This window comes from Heteronotia binoei, chromosome 18 (assembly GCF_032191835.1).
Source record: "Heteronotia binoei isolate CCM8104 ecotype False Entrance Well chromosome 18, APGP_CSIRO_Hbin_v1, whole genome shotgun sequence".
Lineage (NCBI taxonomy): Eukaryota > Metazoa > Chordata > Lepidosauria > Squamata > Gekkonidae > Heteronotia > Heteronotia binoei.
The window spans coordinates 10924826-10941458 of NC_083240.1; the positions used below are offsets into that span (position 1 = coordinate 10924826).

General features: G+C 50.3%; 1 protein-coding gene across 1 annotated transcript in view; it reads left to right on the plus strand.

The window, feature by feature from the left end:
- ATAD3A (ATPase family AAA domain containing 3A) overlaps positions 1–16633 on the plus strand; it is a 42214-nt gene that overhangs the window by 22138 nt on the left and 3443 nt on the right. Inside the window, exons 12-15 of the mRNA XM_060259295.1 lie at positions 3708–3759; positions 4775–4845; positions 7248–7415; positions 8744–8852. Coding sequence (XP_060115278.1) covers positions 3708–3759; positions 4775–4845; positions 7248–7415; positions 8744–8852 — 400 coding nt within the window. The remainder of the gene's footprint in view (positions 1–3707; positions 3760–4774; positions 4846–7247; positions 7416–8743; positions 8853–16633) is intronic.

A 16633-nucleotide genomic window follows, 5' to 3' on the forward strand; every position in this document is an offset into this window, starting at 1 on the left:
CTGGAGAGCTACCGTTGGCCACCCCTGCTCTAAGCCGCAGAGTCTTGTGAGCAAAAATTCTGCTTTGTGAGCTGCTGCATCAAATGAGTGTGCTCTGGGGTCATCCTTCCTGAGCGAAGAGAAAAATGCGTGAGCCGGAGCTGAGAATCTGAGCTAGCTCACGCCAACTCAGCTTAGAGGGAACACTGGTGGCCATAGATGCAGAGGGACAGAGGCATGGTTGCAGAGGATCAAGAGGCTACAAGGAAGAGGCATTGCCGCAGACAACACCAAAGAGTTGCGGTCGACCCAAGCTGCCAATATCAGGCTGGATGCGTCGATTCTTTGACTCCCATCGAAAGCGCCAGTTTGGTGTAGCGGTTAAGTGTGCAGACGCTTATCTGGGAGAACCAGGTTTGATTCCCCCACTCCTCCACTTGCAGCTGCTGGAATGGCCTTGGGTCAGCCATAGCTCTGGTAGGAGTTGTCCTTGAAAGGGCAGCTGCTGTGAGAGTTCTCTCAGCCCCACCCACCTCACAGGGTGTCTGTTGTGTGGGGGAGGGAAGTAAAAGAAATTGTGGCTGCTCTGAGATTCAGAGTATAGGGCGGGATAAGAACATAACATAAGAACATAAGAGAAGCCATGTTAGATCAGGCCAATGGCCCATCCAGTCCAACATTCTGTGTCACACAGCGGCCAAATATATGTATACACACACACACACTCTGTGACTAATAGCCACTGATGGACCTGTGTTCCATATTTTTATCTAAACCCCTCCAAAATCCAATATCTTCTTTATTGAGAAAGGACGCTTGCTCCATGGTTAGAGGGTTCTGTTTTGCACGTAGGTTCCAATTTCAGTTGTTTTTCTTGGATCGCAGGGTTGGGAAAGGAGCTTGAAACCTTGGAAACCCCTTTGCCAGTCAGGACGACAACAGCAAGCCACAGACCGGTGGCAGATGCCGCAGATCCAAAATCAGCTTTCTGTTGGGGAGCACAGAAAGATCCTTTACCCTCAGTCCACTGTTTGATGCCAGGCCGTTCCTCCTGCCGTTTGAGAGGGGAGCTGGTCTGTGTCACAGCAGTGACGCATCTCAGCGTTCCATCCGCCCTCTCCCCACCCCCCACCCCAACCAAGTTACCCATTAAAATCCAATACTGGGGTTGTGATTTGGCCTATTCGGCTGCTATTCGGGTTTTGGGGGCGGGACACAGAGGGTTGGGGGAGGGCAGTGGGGGCTAGCCACAAGTGTGGCTAATTGATGATCTATGCGCTTCCTGATGGGTTCCGACAGACATTCTCTCCCCGCATCCACATTGATACTCCGGTGCATTCATCACCCCAACGTTTCTATTTTCCACTTTAAACAACAGCAGGGGGGGGAAAGCCGGGGAGGAATGCACACACGCACAAAACCCAGTCCAATGAAATATTTAAAACTTGGCCAAGCCAACTTCCTTTGGCAGCGCCGGAGGCCTGCGTTATTGCAAACCCAGGTAGAGGGAAAGGAAGGGGAGGGGGGAGAACACCGGGGAGGAGTGCCTGTCTTTTAAAATGGATTAGCGGCCTTTGCTTAAATTATTCACAGGCCTTGCGGTCTGCTGGGAAATGGGATGCGCCAGCCGAGATACACGCCTGGGGATGCGACCAGAAGCCTGGCCGCTGCAGTTTTGCAAGCAAGCCTCGGCGAAGGAAGGCAACTCCGTAGCGGGGTTGCACGTTTCCCTTTGCGGGATACTGTTGGGGGTTGATTCGGCGGCCAAGAGACCTTCCCCCACTGCAGGGAATTATCAGCTGCATTCTGAGGGGGGCGGGGGGGCATGCCTGCTGTGTGCAGGGCATTGGCTGAGAATGTTTGAGCCAAACCACCACATTGTGCTGCGCCTGCCTCCAAAGAGCAGGACAGTAAGCCGTATGCATCCGTGGGAAGCTTGCAACGCCCCTTGGAGGTAACAAGCTCCAAGTTTCATCCCTGCAAGGGGCAGTGGTTAGAGCAGGGATGGCCAAACTGTGGCTCAGGAGTCACGTGTGGTTCTTTCATACATATTGTGTGGCTCTCGCCCCCACAGCACTGTCGACTGGCCTGGAGAAGGCATTTGGAGAGCCAGTTTGGTGTAGTGGTTAAGTGTGCGGACTCTTATCTGGGAGAACCGGGTTTGATTCCCCACTCCTCCACTTGCAACTGCTGGAATGCCCTTGGATCAGCCATAGCTCTCACAGGAGTTGTCCTGGGAACCGGGTTTGATTCCCCACTCCTCCACTTGCAACTGCTGGAATGCCCTTGGATCAGCCATAGCTCTCACAGGAGTTGTCCTGGGAACCGGGTTTGATTCCCCACTCCTCCACTTGCAACTGCTGGAATGGCCTTGGGTCAGCCATAGCTCTGGCAGAGGTTGTCCTTGAAAGGGCAGCTGCTGTGAGAGCCCTCTCCAGCCCCACCCACCTCACAGGGTGTCTGTTGTGGGGGAGGAAGGCAAAGGAGATTGTGAGTCGCTCTGAGACTCTTCGGAGTGGAGGGCGGGATATAAATCCAATATCTTCATCTACCTCACAGGGTGTCTGTTGTGGGGGAGGAAGGTAAAGGAGATTGTGAGCCGCTCTGAGACTCTTCGGAGTGGAGGGGGGGATATAAATCCAATATCTTCTTCTTCTTCTATTTGTCTCTTTGACTCGCTTCTCCAGCAGCTTGGAGAATACGTTTAAAGTGAAGTTGCTTTCTGTACACCTCTTCTTCCCTCCCCCATCTATTGTCCTTCCCTCCCTCCCTCCCTTTTGGCTCTCAGACATCTGACGTTTATTCTGTGTGGCTCTTACATTAAGCAAGTTTGTCCACCCCTGGGTTAGAGTGACAGGGGGAGCTGGGAGACCCAGATTCAGATCTCGATCTGCTGTGGAAGCTTGTTGGGTGACCTTGGGCCGATCACACGCTCTCCACCTGACCTCCCCCAAAGGGCTGTTGTGAGGATAAAAGGGAGGAGAGGAGAATGACGCAAGTTGCTTTCCCATGGGGGAGAAAGGTGCAAGTTGCATCAGTTCGTTGCAACTAGATGGCACTTTTGAGCATCGTCACTAGTTTGGTGATTCATAAGAACATAAGAGAAGCCGTGCTGGATCAGGCCAGTGGCCCCTCCAGTCGAACACTCTGTGTCACACAGTGGCCAAAAAAACCCTATGTGCCATCAGGAGGTCCACCAGTGGGGCTGGAAACCCTCCCACTGTGCCCCTCCCAAGCACCCAGAATACGGAGCCTCACTTGCCCCAGACAGAGAGTTCTAATAAAAAGCTGTGGCTCATAGCCACTGATGGACCTCTGCTCCAGATGCTTATCCAATCCCCTCTTGAAGTAAATATGCGGATACATTGGTTTGAACCTATGATTTATATGTGACTCAATTTATAGAAATTGTTCATCAGATAATTAAGATATCAATGTTAGACCATTAGTAAGCAATTTGTGACACAGTTAGAGATTTTCCTTTCTCTTTACGTACGCAAGCTCTTTCTACTCTTTGTATTTGTAATGTAAACATTTAACAGCTTTTTTCCCCTTATATGCCTTTCCCTAACCCACTCCCCAATACCCTTGAAACGTAATGAAAACATTTATACCCATTTTTGCACATTCGGAGAGCAGGAGAGGATTCCGGGGATGCTTTTCCGATTTCTCTTCGCTTGACCCATCCCTCCCCTTGCTTCACTTGGCTTTTCCTTTTTCCTTCCCAGCCTCCTGCTGTTCGTGGACGAAGCTGATGCCTTCCTGCGGAAGAGGGCCACGGTAAGCCAGTTTGGTGTAGTGGTTAAGTGTGCGGACTCTTATCTGGGAGAACCGGGTTTGATTCCCCACTCCTCCACTTGCAGCTGCTAGCATGGCCTTGGGTCAGCCATAGCTCTGGCAGAGGTTGTCCTTGAAAGGGCAGTTGCTGTGAGATCCCTCTCCAGCCCCACCCACCTCACAGGGTGTCTGTTGTGGGGGGGGGGAAGGGAAAGGAGATTGTGAGCCGCTCTGAGACTCTTCGGAGTGGTGGGCGGGATATAAATCCAATATCTTCATCTACCTCACAGGGTGTCTGTTGTGGGGGAGGAAGGTAAAGGAGATTGTGAGCCGCTCTGAGACTCTTCGGAGTGGAGGGCGGGATATAAATCCAGTATCTTCATCTACCTCACAGGGTGTCTGTTGTGGGGGAGGAAGATAAAGGGGATTGTGAGCCGCTCTGAGACTCTTCGGAGTGGAGGGCGGGATATAAATCCAATATCTTCATCTATCTCACAGGGTGTCTGTTGTGGGGGAGGAAGATAAAGGGGATTGTGAGCCGCTCTGAGACTCTTCGGAGTGGAGGGCGGGATATAAATCCAATATCTTCATCTACCTCACAGGATGTCTGTTGTGGGGGAGGAAGATAAAGGAGATTGTGAGCCGCTCTGAGACTCTTCGGAGTGGAGGGCAGGATATAAATCCAATATCTTCTTCTTCTAAGCGCTTCGGCGGCCTCCTCCCACCCCCAGTCAGCTGTGCGCACTGCTAGGCCAGCCCCTGCTATGGCAGCACTCTTGTTGAACCTGATGAGTCGGCCCCAGCGGGCCGAAGGCATCAGAAGCACACAAAAGGCTCCTGGCCGCCCCTCTCATTAAACGCCTCAGAAAGGCCGACTTGGCCTTTGTGGTCAGTTAATCACAGAAGTAAATGGAGTCAGAGCCGCCGACCCTATTCCCATATTCCCTTTTCTTCAGAGCACGATTGTTCTTGGGCACAACATTCAGATATCCAGATATTGAATAGTTGTCTCTTGCAGGAAAAAATCAGTGAAGATCTGAGAGCAACGCTGAACGCCTTCCTTCACCGGACTGGACAGCACAGTAACAAGTAAGCGAGCGGCTTTCAGGGGGGACATGTTCAGAGTGGAGAAGGTCCATCAACAGCTGATCGATACGACGATCAGAAGGAACTTCCACAATCAGAAGCGGCGTATCTTAAAAGAGCAGCAGGGGGAGAGGCTGCCGCGCTCTGCTTGTATAGGGCTTCTTGGATATCGTTTCAGCCACTGGGGGCAAACGAGGTTGGATCCAGCCAGCTTTTCCTTGAGCGGAAAGGGGAGACGGAGGGGGGTGATCTCTTTGTCCACCCAAAAGGCATCATGGGATCAGTGTTCCCCGCTAAGCTGAGTTAGTGTGAGCTAGCTCACGGGCTTTTAACCTTTGGCTCACGCATTTTTTGTCCTAGCTCAGGAAAAATAGCTTCAGAGCAAACTTAATTTATAAAGTAGTTCACCACTTTAATGCCAGTAGCTCACAGAGCAGAATTTTTGCTCACAAAACTCTGCAGCTTAGAGGGGCCATTGCATGGGAGGAACTGGATTTGATTATCTCCACGCCTTCTACTTGCAGCCGTCCTTGAAAGGGCAGCCTCTGGGAGAACTCTCTCAGCCCCCCCCCCCCCCCACCTCACAAAATGTCTGTTGTGGGGGGGAAAGCTTGTAAGCTGCTCTGAGCCTGAGTGAAGATTCAGAGTGAAGGGTGGGGTATGCATCCAGTATCATCTTCAATCCCATTCACTAATTTCTGCTTGGTGACAGTTGCCTGCTTCATCTCCTAAGAGACTTGAGTTTTTTCTTTGTTCTGGGATGGTCATAGACACCCTCCATCTTATATAAGCAAGGCTGTAGGTGGCCTGTTTTGGGCCACATCCTGGACCCCCACCCGCTGTGTCATGTATTCTAGAAAAATCCAGCTGTTCACGTCAGTTGAAATCTTTTAACGGCTTTGGTTTCCTCAAACAAAGGGAGGTTGTGCTGATGGAACAGGGAATTGGCTCCAGTCGCCTGACACCACAATAAGCACATGTAAATCCGCCAACGTCTCTCAGGAGCCCAGTTAATGGGCAATTCTCCTCACTGTTGAGTGAGTGCTTGTTTTTATGTGGCCAATTTCACGCTTCCAAGAAAGCCTGCTGGGAAGGCCCGGTCCCCGGAGCTGCGAGTTGCATTCAAAATGGCCGTCTGGTAGTCATCATGCAGAAATGGCCACCAATTTCTGAGACAGAGTCCCTCAGAGTCTCTTAACTGGGGGCGGGGAGAGAGAGAGAGAGAGAGAGATGATGCCTATGCAGACATTTGTTTCACATCTTGTTGTATTAGGCCTCTGCTTTTGAAAACTGGCGTGCCCCTTTAGTGCCTACATTTTACCTGGCAGGTTTTAATCCAGTCTGAGAAGTAAATTGACCAAATTGAGGCACTTACGGAAGCTGTGCTGGTTGCATATTTCAGCCCAGAGTCCAGGCAACAAGCGCAGCCCCCTGCCCTGGTTGCGGACTGGAGTTATAGCCAGACACAGTAAAGATTTCAGATTTCTCCCCCCTGCTGCTTTATGAAAAATCTCCTTTCTCAGTTTTGCTTCTCCCGTAACCACATGGGCTCCACAGCTCTACATCTTGGCGCCATTCTTTTGCGGTAAAACGTGCACGTTGAATAGCTTAATTCGGGGCACCAATAAATAGGAATTGTATATCGTAGGGATAAATTGCATACAAAAACCTGACTTCAGCACACAGTACCCAGATGCCTCCGTAACTACAACAGCAGGAAACAAACTGCTGACAAAAGAAAAGAATGTGGAAAAGAGATGAGATGGGGAGGGACGGTGGCTCAGTGGTCTGCTTGGTAAGCAGACCCCAGGTTCAGTCCCCAGCATCTCCAACTAAAAAGGGTCCAGGCAAATAGGTGTGAAAAATGTCAGCTTGAGACCCTGGAGAGCCACTGCCAGTCTGACACCATGCTGACTTGGTGGACCAAGGATCTAATTCAGTCTAAGACAGCTTCATATGTTCATATGAAATTGGGAAACAGAAGCACATCTTTTAAATCAAGGGTGTCAAACATGTGGCCTGAGGTCTGGATCAGACCCCCGGAGAGCTCTTATCAGACCCCCGAGCAACTGGCTGTCGGCTGCTTCCTTCTCTCTCTCGCTTCCTTCTGCCTCACCGTTTGCTTTGCCAGACTTGCTCAATCGCACAAGAGCTACAGAACAAAGCCTCTATTTTCTCCATTGGGTGACGAGCACATGAAGCAACTTACGTATATAAGTTCACAATGCCCAGCCATTTCATGTTTTCCCCTGATCCAACATGGCTTCTCTTATGTTCTTATGAGATGCCACATAGCTGGTTGGGCTCGGCCGCGTAACGATGGGCGTCATTCGATAAGGTTTCTGGGTGGTGGCAGGGAGGGACAGGCGCACTTCACCAGGCCCCGTTCCTCCCTGTCCCCACAGGTTCATGCTCGTCTTAGCCAGTAACCAGCCGGAGCAGTTTGACTGGGCCATCAACGACCGGATAGACGAAATGGTTCACTTCCGGCTGCCGGGCTTAGAGGAAAGGGAGCGGCTGGTCCGGATGTATTTCGACAAGCACGTCCTGAAGCCTGCCACGGAGGGCAAGCAGTGAGTTCATTCCCATAAATATCTGGGACTTGGGAGCGAGAGGAGGGAGGAGTTTGAGTGTGGCTTTCAACACCATTGTAATTTCAGACAGGCCTGTTTGGTGTAGTGGTTAAGTGCGTGGACTCGAGAACCAGGTTTGATTCCCCACTCCTCCACTTGCAGTTGCTGGAATGGCCTTGGGCCAGCCGTAGCTCTTGCGGAGTTGTCCTTGAAAGGGCAGCTTCGGGAAGAGCTCTCTCAGCCCCACGTATCTCACAAGGGTATCTGTTGTGAGGGAGGGAGGGAGGTAAAGGGGATAGTGAGCTGCTCTGGGATTCAGAGCAGAGGGCAGGATATAAATCCAATATTTTCTTATCTTCCAGTATCAAAGTTTCTTTTCTTATCAGAGTGGAGGGCAGGGCGAGCGAGAGAGGCCAGCTTGGGTCTGTTCTTTGCCTCTTTCCAATAGCCCCCCAAGTCCACTTTTGGAGGTGGTTGACGCTTCCAGAAAGGCTCGTGCCCACAAAGTCATCGCTGTAGTATCTTATTTCCTCTTTGTCTGCTGCTAGTAAAGATGGTCTATCATGGGAGGCGCACAGTCGATGCAAAAAGAAAGGGGCTGTATCTTACTAGCTGTCAAGGGGGGAGGGGGGGCTCCTTTTGAGCACCAGAAAGGCCACGTCAGGAGATTGCAGAACCGGCAGGGACGAAAGCTGTATGGGATAGAGTGCTAGGAAAAGGAGGGGAATTTCAAGAGATCGAAAGGGGAAAATGGTAAGAGCTAATTCTGGAATATTTGTGTGTGTGTGTGCGTTTGGTGTAGTGGTTAAGTGCGCGGACTCTTATCTGGGAGAACCGGGTTTGATTCCCCACTCCTCCACTTGCACCTGCTGGAATGGCCTTGGGTCAGCCATAGCTCTGGCAGAGGTTGTCCTTGAAAGGGCAGCTGCTGTGAGAGTCCTCTCCAGCCCCACCACCTCACAGGGTCTCTGTTGTGGGGGAGGAAGGTAGAGGAGATTGTGAGCCGCTCTGAGACTCTTCGGAGTGGAGGGCGGGATATAAATCCAATATCTTCATCTACCTCACAGGGTGTCTGTTGTGGGGGAGGAAGGTAAAGGAGATTGTGAGCCGCTCTGAGACTCTTCGGAGTGGAGGGCGGGATATAAATCCAATATCTTCATCTACCTCACAGGGTGTCTGTTGTGGGGGAAGAAGGTAAAGGAGATTGTGAGCAGCTCTGAGACTCTTCGGAGTGGAGGGCGGGATATAAATCCAATATCATCTTCTTCTTTTCCCTTTCCTATTGTGGTCCCACTTCTCATTGACCCATGCATGTTTTCACGTTCAAGGCGCCTGAAGCTCGCCCAGTTTGACTACGGGAAGAAGTGCTCCGAGATCGCCAAGCTGACGGAAGGCATGTCCGGCCGAGAGATCTCCCAACTCGCCGTGGCCTGGCAGGTGAGATTGCAGTCCTTGATGGGCAGTAGCGGAGGAATAGACGTGCTCTCAAAGGGGAGCTGGGGAATTGATTGGTGGGTGCATCTCCCACTCTCATTGGATGCTCTGGGGGTTGAAGAGCCAATTCCTGCCAGAACCACAGAGCCTTGGAGTGTGGCTTTCAACCCCGTTGTAATTCCAGATAGCACAGTTTGGTGTAGTGGTTAAATGCGCGGACTCTTATCTGGGAGAACCAGGTTTGATTCCCCACTCCTCCACTTGCACCTGCTGGAATGGCTTTCATAGCTCTCCTAGGAGTTGTCCTTGAAAAAGCAGCTTCTGGGAGAGCTCTCTCAGCCCCGCCTGCCTCACAGGGTGTCTGTTGTGGGGAGTGGGGCTGAAAGTAAAGGAGCCACTCTGAGATTCAGAGTGTAGGGCGGGATATGCGTCCAATATCATCATCAACTTCTTCTTTAGCTAGGCTGCTTGAGTGTGGGCTGTCCCACCGCAGGTGACCGCCTGTTCCTCCATATGGAAGGGGAAAAATTCCCCATACCAAGTGTAGTTATACTAGATGTCTGCTGTCCCTAATGTTTTAAATGGTTTAAATGTCTTAAAATTTTAAATGTATTAATTATTTTAACTGTTTTTATGCTTAAATTCTGTTTATGTGAAACTTTGTGTTGTGAGCCGCCCTGAGCCACTTGTTGGGAAGGGCGGGATATAAATAATAAAATAAATAATTAATTAAATAAATAAATAAAATACTTAGAAAACTAGCTTGTCAAGGAGAGGACTAGGCTTAAACCCATCCAGTGCTTGGAGTCTGTTTTCCTTTCCCTCCCTCTCTCAGAAAAGGTACTATCAGACAGGTGAGGAGGTATGTTTGGGAATCCCACAACCTTTTGCTTGCAAGAGAGTCTCTCCCCCCCACCCCCCAATACTCCTTATTGTTAGGAGCAGTGTTGCCTCTAAGCTCAGTTAGTGTGAGCGAGCTCACAGATTTTTAGCCTCCAGATCACACATTCTTGTCTTAGCATAGGAAGGATGACCCAGAATGTAAAGGAGACTGTGACCGTTCTGAGACTCTGAGATTCAGAGTGTAGGGCGGGATAGAAATCCAATAACTTCTTCTTTAGGCTGCTTGAGTGTGGGCTGTCCCACGGCAGGCAACCACCTGTTCCTCCATATGGAAGGGGGGAAATTCCCCATACTTAGAAAACTAGCAGGAGCTCACAACTTTAATACCAGTAGCTCACAACTTTAGTTCCAGGAGCTCAAAAAGTAGAATTTTTTGCCCACAAGGCTCCGCAACTTAGAAGGAACATTGGTTAGGGGCCACGTAGGAGAATTATCATGACTTTGTCCTACTTTCAGGAACCACCAGCACCTTTGTGACCTCAGCATTTGTTTGCTCCAATCCCCGCACTCCTCTCCAAGCTATTTGCATGCCTAGCAACCAGCAGGCTTCACACAAAGGGGCAAAGACTTAATTGGCCTTGGAAACTATATGTGCTGGTGGGGGGGGTGCGGTGAGGTTTGAATCTGGGAAAGCACAGAGATTCCATCTGCAATCCCATTCTTCCTTCGGCACTCTGTTATTATAACCGGGTGGGGCTGTTATGCAGAACTCCTTTTGAGCTGTGGAATTTGAGTGTTGAGGCTGTGTGGTTCGGAGAGATGCAGGATTCCCCCCCCCCTCTCTCTCCCTACTGTGATTCCAGCGATACTTGCAATACTGAAAACTCTAGCTTCTGCAAAAAAAAGGGGGGGGGGAGATGCCAATCTTGAGCCGTCGGTTGCCCGTTTGCTGCAGGACTGCAGAGGGCGCGAGGCTGCTTTTGCAGGGCTGAGTTAGCGAAACCGGTAGGATTCGTGTCCCTGGTTGCTCTTACGCTATCGTCCCCCGCACTTAGTGGGGTTGAGAGATGCCCCCTTTTTCCTGCAGCGACATCAACGTCAGGCGCCGGTCTGTCGGTCACCCACCAAAGCCCAGTCGGTCAGTCACCTGCAGCTGCAGGGAGGCTTCGTCAGCCGTTTCGCAGCTTGCTTTTTTGCCTGAAGTCTCGCCCCCGCCGGTGTTGCAGAGCACCAATCAGCAATGGAAGCCTAAGCTTCTCCTGTACAAACCCTGAGTGTCCGTCAAGGTCAGCCTTCTCTCCGGCTACTGACGGCAGCTGTCTGGAGTCTCAGGCTGGGGGACTTTAGCATCACCTCCGTCCTGCTGCTTTGTAACTGGAGGGACTGAACCAGGGACCTTCTGCCAAGCCAATGCAAAGCTGCGACCCTTCCCCAGATTTTGTTGGGGTTCGGCTACGAGCAAGGGTGGAATTCTAGCAGGAGCTCCTTTGCATATTAGGCCCCAACCCTCTCATGTGGCCAGTCCTCCAGGAGCTTACAAAAAAAGAGCCTTGTAAACTCTTGGAGGATTGGCTGCATCGGGTGTGTGGCCTGATATGCAAAGGAGCTCCTGCTAGAATTCCACCCCTGGCTACGAGGGAGGGATCCCTTTCAGCGGCCCTTTTGCGAGCACGAAGCCGCTTTGCTGTTCTTTGGGCTGAATGGCTGCTGCTAGCATTTCAGTCTCCCCCTTGACCCTTAGATAACCCCCTTTCATCCCTTCCCCCTCCCCAGTGATCTGCCTCCGTCAGTCATAAGAATTAACAGCAGCATTTCTCTAAACTGCATTAGCGTGAGCTGGTTTTTTAGCCTCTGGCTCACACATTTTTGTCTTAGCTCAGAAAAAATGGCCCTAGAGCAAACTTGTGCAGCGGCTCACAAGACTCCTCAGCTTAGGGGGAGCATTGATTGACAGCTATTGCTTAGTGTGGGCTTGCTTCAGTCTTACAGGGACCGTCTTGTTTTTTTTTTAACGGCTTAGCACTCTGTGGTCTGGCTCTGTATATTTTCGAACCAACGCTCCTCCAGGGTGCATCGTAGCAGCTAAGGCCTGCGATTCAGGAGGCGGCGCGTTCCAATGTCGTCTCTGCCACATACTTTTTGGATGGCCTTCGCCAAACCACTTCGTCTCAGTCAGGGCTTTTTTTTGTAGAAAAAGCCCAGCAGGAGCTCATTCGCAAATTAAGGCCACCCCCCTGACGTCACCGCTGTTCGCACGGGGCTTTTTTGTAGAAAAAGCCCAACAGGAACTCATTTGGATATTAGGCCACACACCCCTGACACCAAGCCAGCCAGAACTGCGTTCCTGCTCAACAAAATAAGCCCTGGTCTCAGTCCTCCTTCCCCTCTCCCCAGTCTGCAGTTATAGAGACTAGCACTGACCTGCCTTACAGGGCTGTTGTTATTTTATTGTAATCCTTTCATTATCTGAAGTGCTTTGAGCAGCTGAAGGTGTTATAAGTGCACATCCAGCTTCTGCATCAAAAAAACTTCCGCACTAACTGACATGATTTCCCTCCCTGCCGCTTCTCGTTTTGCAGACTTGAGCTGATGAAATGTCTTCTACGTAAATTTATTTTAATTCATTCAGACCCCGCCTTTCTCACCCATGGGTGACCAAAAAACAATGTTGTTGTCCTTTCCTCCCTTCTATCCTCACGACAACCCGATGAGGTAGGTTAGGCTGGGAGACTGTGACTGGCCCACGGTCACCTAGCGAGCTTCCATGGCTCCAGCGGGGATTTGAACTTGGGTCTCTCCAATACTAGTCTGACACTCTTAACCACTGTGCCATACTGATGATATTCTGGTGAGACCTAGGTTCAAATCCATGCTTGGGCTCCAAAGCTTAGTGGGTGATCATGGACCATTTGCTCTCTTCTTGATCTAACATACCTCACCGAGTGGTCGAAACTGAGAGGAGAGCAGATTTTGGTGTGTCCCCCATGAGCCATTTGGGGAACAGGCAGGACAAAAACATAACAGACGCATGACGACTTTGCTAGTTTTTGCAGAAGGACCCAGAATTCAGGGAGGAGGTCGACAGAGCTGCCCCAGCTGTCGGGGGTCTCTCTCGCCCACCCTCTGGGCTTCTGAGAGTTCAGGTGGTCCCTTCATGCACACTGTGGCAGAACTGGCCCGATTCTGCCTTCAGATCCAGACCCGCCAACTCCTGAAAGGAGCTTATCTTCTTCCCGCCACTAGGGCACGCTGCCACCACCTGTTCAATTTAGAGGTTCCTGACCAAGAGGAACAGGACACCCAATCCCCTTTCCTGCCAGTTCTGAGGCCTGGCCTCAAGGTCCTCTGCCAATCCATCACCTGGTTATGACAGAGACCAAAGTCCTTCTTTGGGAGACCCTTGGAGGATTGGCACCCTTGCCAACTGTATGCCTTCCCCCTTCCCTGGACTCCCCCCTTGCAGTAGCGTGGTCTAAGGCGGTTGGGGAAACTATGTGGTACAGAGGGACCAACTTTTAAAAAGACAAAACAGTTATTTAAAATTTACAACTACATACAGGCATTTTTTAAAAAAAGGTGAACAGAAGACATAAAGTAGGGGAAAACGGTCCTTCTTTCCCTATTATACAACTTTCCCTGACCATACCATCCAGCACAGACAGACTCACCAACCCAACTGACTGAACTCAAACCCCAACTCAAACTGAAGGCTTCCGGCCAAAAATCGCTAATATAAAACCCAGTTCCCGCCCAGGCACTGGTTTTCCTTCCTGCAGCCTTCTGGGAGACCAGCCTGAAGGACTTCTGCCTCTCTAGGAGGCCTCCTCAGAGTTGCTGCTTCCAGACAGGAGGCGAGGGGGGAAGGAGGAACAGACTAGGCCCCAAAGCCTGCCTAGAGTTTGAGAGACTCCTTCAACCACTCCCGGACAAGCACAGGCCCAAAAGGGTGTTTCTCCACACACATCTTTGCAGTCATGAGGGCTAGAAACTTGGCGAGAGCTTATATGTCACATCCAGATTTTTCCCAATCTCCACAGCCCTGGATGTCATTCTCCCCACCACCACCCCACAGCCTGAGGGGATGAGGTGGGCTAGGTACGAACGAGAACACCCTCAGCAGGCTGGCTCCTCAATCAAAAGGGGCCTGGAGATTCTTGAGTGGAAATGAAGGGGGTGGGTGCATTGTCCCCCGAGTCTGCATTTCCTTCACCGGTGAACAGCAGCTGTGGCAAGACAGGTGTGTCGTGCTTTTTTTTTTTTTTTAAACAACCTCCAAACAGCCTTGACAAAAAGTGATGTCTTGAGGTATTTTAAGAATGCCTCTCTTTCTCGCCTCTCCCTTCTTTCTCCCGTTCTCCCCCCTCCCCTTCTCACCTCGGTCTGTTGCAACGAGTTACAAGGGCCTCTCCAAAAGTCTTTTCCAGTCAAGCAGGAAAGCTTGGAACTTCTTTAGCTTGTGGGAGCGGGGCTTTTTTATTTTAGCACAGAGCCACAGTGGATCCCGCCTGTTGCAGAATGGCAGACTTTAATGGCTGTAGTTTTCAGCCTCGTTTTGTTCTGGGCAAGGAGGGGTGTCGCGCTGGGACACACACACACACCACGTGCCTTGGTATGAATCCCAAGGGGGAGGTTTGATTTCAGCATGCAGCAGTTGCTTAATTCTCCTCCAATTTATATTGTCTGTAATTAGTTTTCCTTCGTTCCCCCCCCTTCTTTACAGAGTTTGTATCTCCCCTAGTATCATTAAAGAAAGGCTAAAACACTTGACGAAAGGTTAAAACACTTGGGGCTCTTTAGCTCGGAGAAACGTCGACTGAGAAACAACATGGTAGAGGTTTACAAGATTATGCACGGGACAGGTAGAGAAAGAAGTACTTTTCTCCCTTTCTTGCAATACAAGAACTCATGGGCATTCAATGAAATTGCTCAGGAGTTGCGTTAGACCTAATAAAAGGAAGTCCTTCTTCACCCAAAGGGTGATTAACACATGGAATTCATTGCCACAGGAGGTGGTGGTGGCTACAGGCATAGACAGCTTCAAGAGGAGATTGGATAAGCATATGAAGCAGAGGTCCATCAGTGGCTATTAGCTAACAGCACAGTGGTTAAGTGCGTGGACTCTTATCTGGGAGAACCGGGTTTGATTCCCCACTCCTCCATTTGCAGCTGCTGGAATGGCCTTGGGGCAGCCATAGCTCTCCCAGAGCTGTCCTTGAAAGGGCAGCTGCTGTAAGAGCTCTTTCAGCCCCACCCACCTCATAGGATGTCTGTTGTGGTGGAAGGAGATTGTAAGCCGCTCTGAGATTCAGAGTATAGGGCGGAATATAAATCCGTTATCTTCACTGCTAAGAAGTTTCGCCTTGGAAGGCCTTTAAATAAAATCTGATAGTTTCAATAACTTTGACCCAAGCCACAGCTTTGCTTTGTTTTCCATTACTGGTCTTTAACGGGACGGGCGACCTCAATCAACGAGACCCGAATCAGATTTGGGAATCTCAAGTCTAGTCTATCAGGAAGGGAGGGGAATGTAAGAGGTTTCCAGCTTTGCACTTGCACAGAAGGGAATCCTTCTATTAGGATGCCTGTAGTGTGTGATTCTGCGTATGTCGTACAAAACCAAAAATGTGCTTTTAAAAGACCCATTGGTGATATTCACAGGGGTCGTTTTGCAGAAAAATAGGTGGTGGAGCTCATTAGCATAGCTTATTAGCATATGCCACCACCACCACCCCACCAGCCAAAAGCAACCCAATGCAAGAAAAGAGAGCCCCAGGCGAGCAAGGCCTTCTTGGGCTGGCTAGAGATCCAGCCAGCCCAAGCAGGCTTCACTCACCTGGGGCTCTCCTTGGCTGCCCCCTCCACAGTCAAAAGGCCAGCAAGCCACCCACTGCCCAAAATCACATAAGAAGTGGAGAAAGGGTGGCGCTGGCTTCTCCAGGGGTGAATGAGAGCTGCTGGGGGCGTGGCAAAGCCACTGGGGGCTGGCTTGCTGCCCGCTACCCTAATGCAGGGATTGTTACGCAGCTGCACCCACTATTCAATGGACAAGGTAGGTGGAAAGGAAGAGGGGAAACCGTCAGAAAGGTTCAGGAGCTGTGCTCCTTTGAGCTGCTGCTGAATTCAAGGCCTGGATATGCTTATTCTCCTTTACCGGTTCATGTTCTTTTCATGGACTGGGAAGAGTTTTGGGAAATCAGGCAGTTTTGGAAGAGGCATTCTTTCATCTTAACAATTCCCCCTTCTCTCCCGCACTGGAGGTGTCTCTTCCAAAATGTGGCCTTCTACATCACAGAGCTGCAATGTCTGTTGAGGTTTTTTTTTCCCCCCAGAATGAATTTTAATTTATATGCAGATTTCTGCCCGGCTAACTGATTATTCATTTAAAACTCTTCCACTGGAAGAAACCCTTTGTCGATTAAGAGTACGGCTGCCCTAATAAATTATCCAGACTCATGCAAATCTGCTTAATTGGCATAATGTATGTGGGTTATGCAGTGGGGGAAGAGAGGGAAAGGCTGCGCGTAACTTTAAATGGTTTTGCTCTTTTCTAACAAATGGGAGTGGGGCTTGGCTCAAAGAAAGAAGGAAAGTCTGTAAAGCAGGGGTGTCAAACTCATTCGTTATGAGGGCCGGATCTGGCATAAATGAGACCTTGTCGGGCCAAGCCACACGTTTCATAAAATGTAGAAGAGGTAGTGGAAATATAAACTTCATAAAAGACACAGACAAACACAAAAGATTATTTTAAAATATGCTTAAAACATTAGCACTTGTTGGTCTTAAAGATGCTTTCTTTGTATCTCTCCCATGCGATCCAGGCTCTCTCAATCTACTGAGCCAAGCCTCTCTTCCTTCTATTGGCTGAGGCTCCTCCCCAAGGGAGGAGCCTCAGCCAATGGAGAAAATAGAGGCTTGGCTTTGCAGCTCCTGTGCAGTTGAGC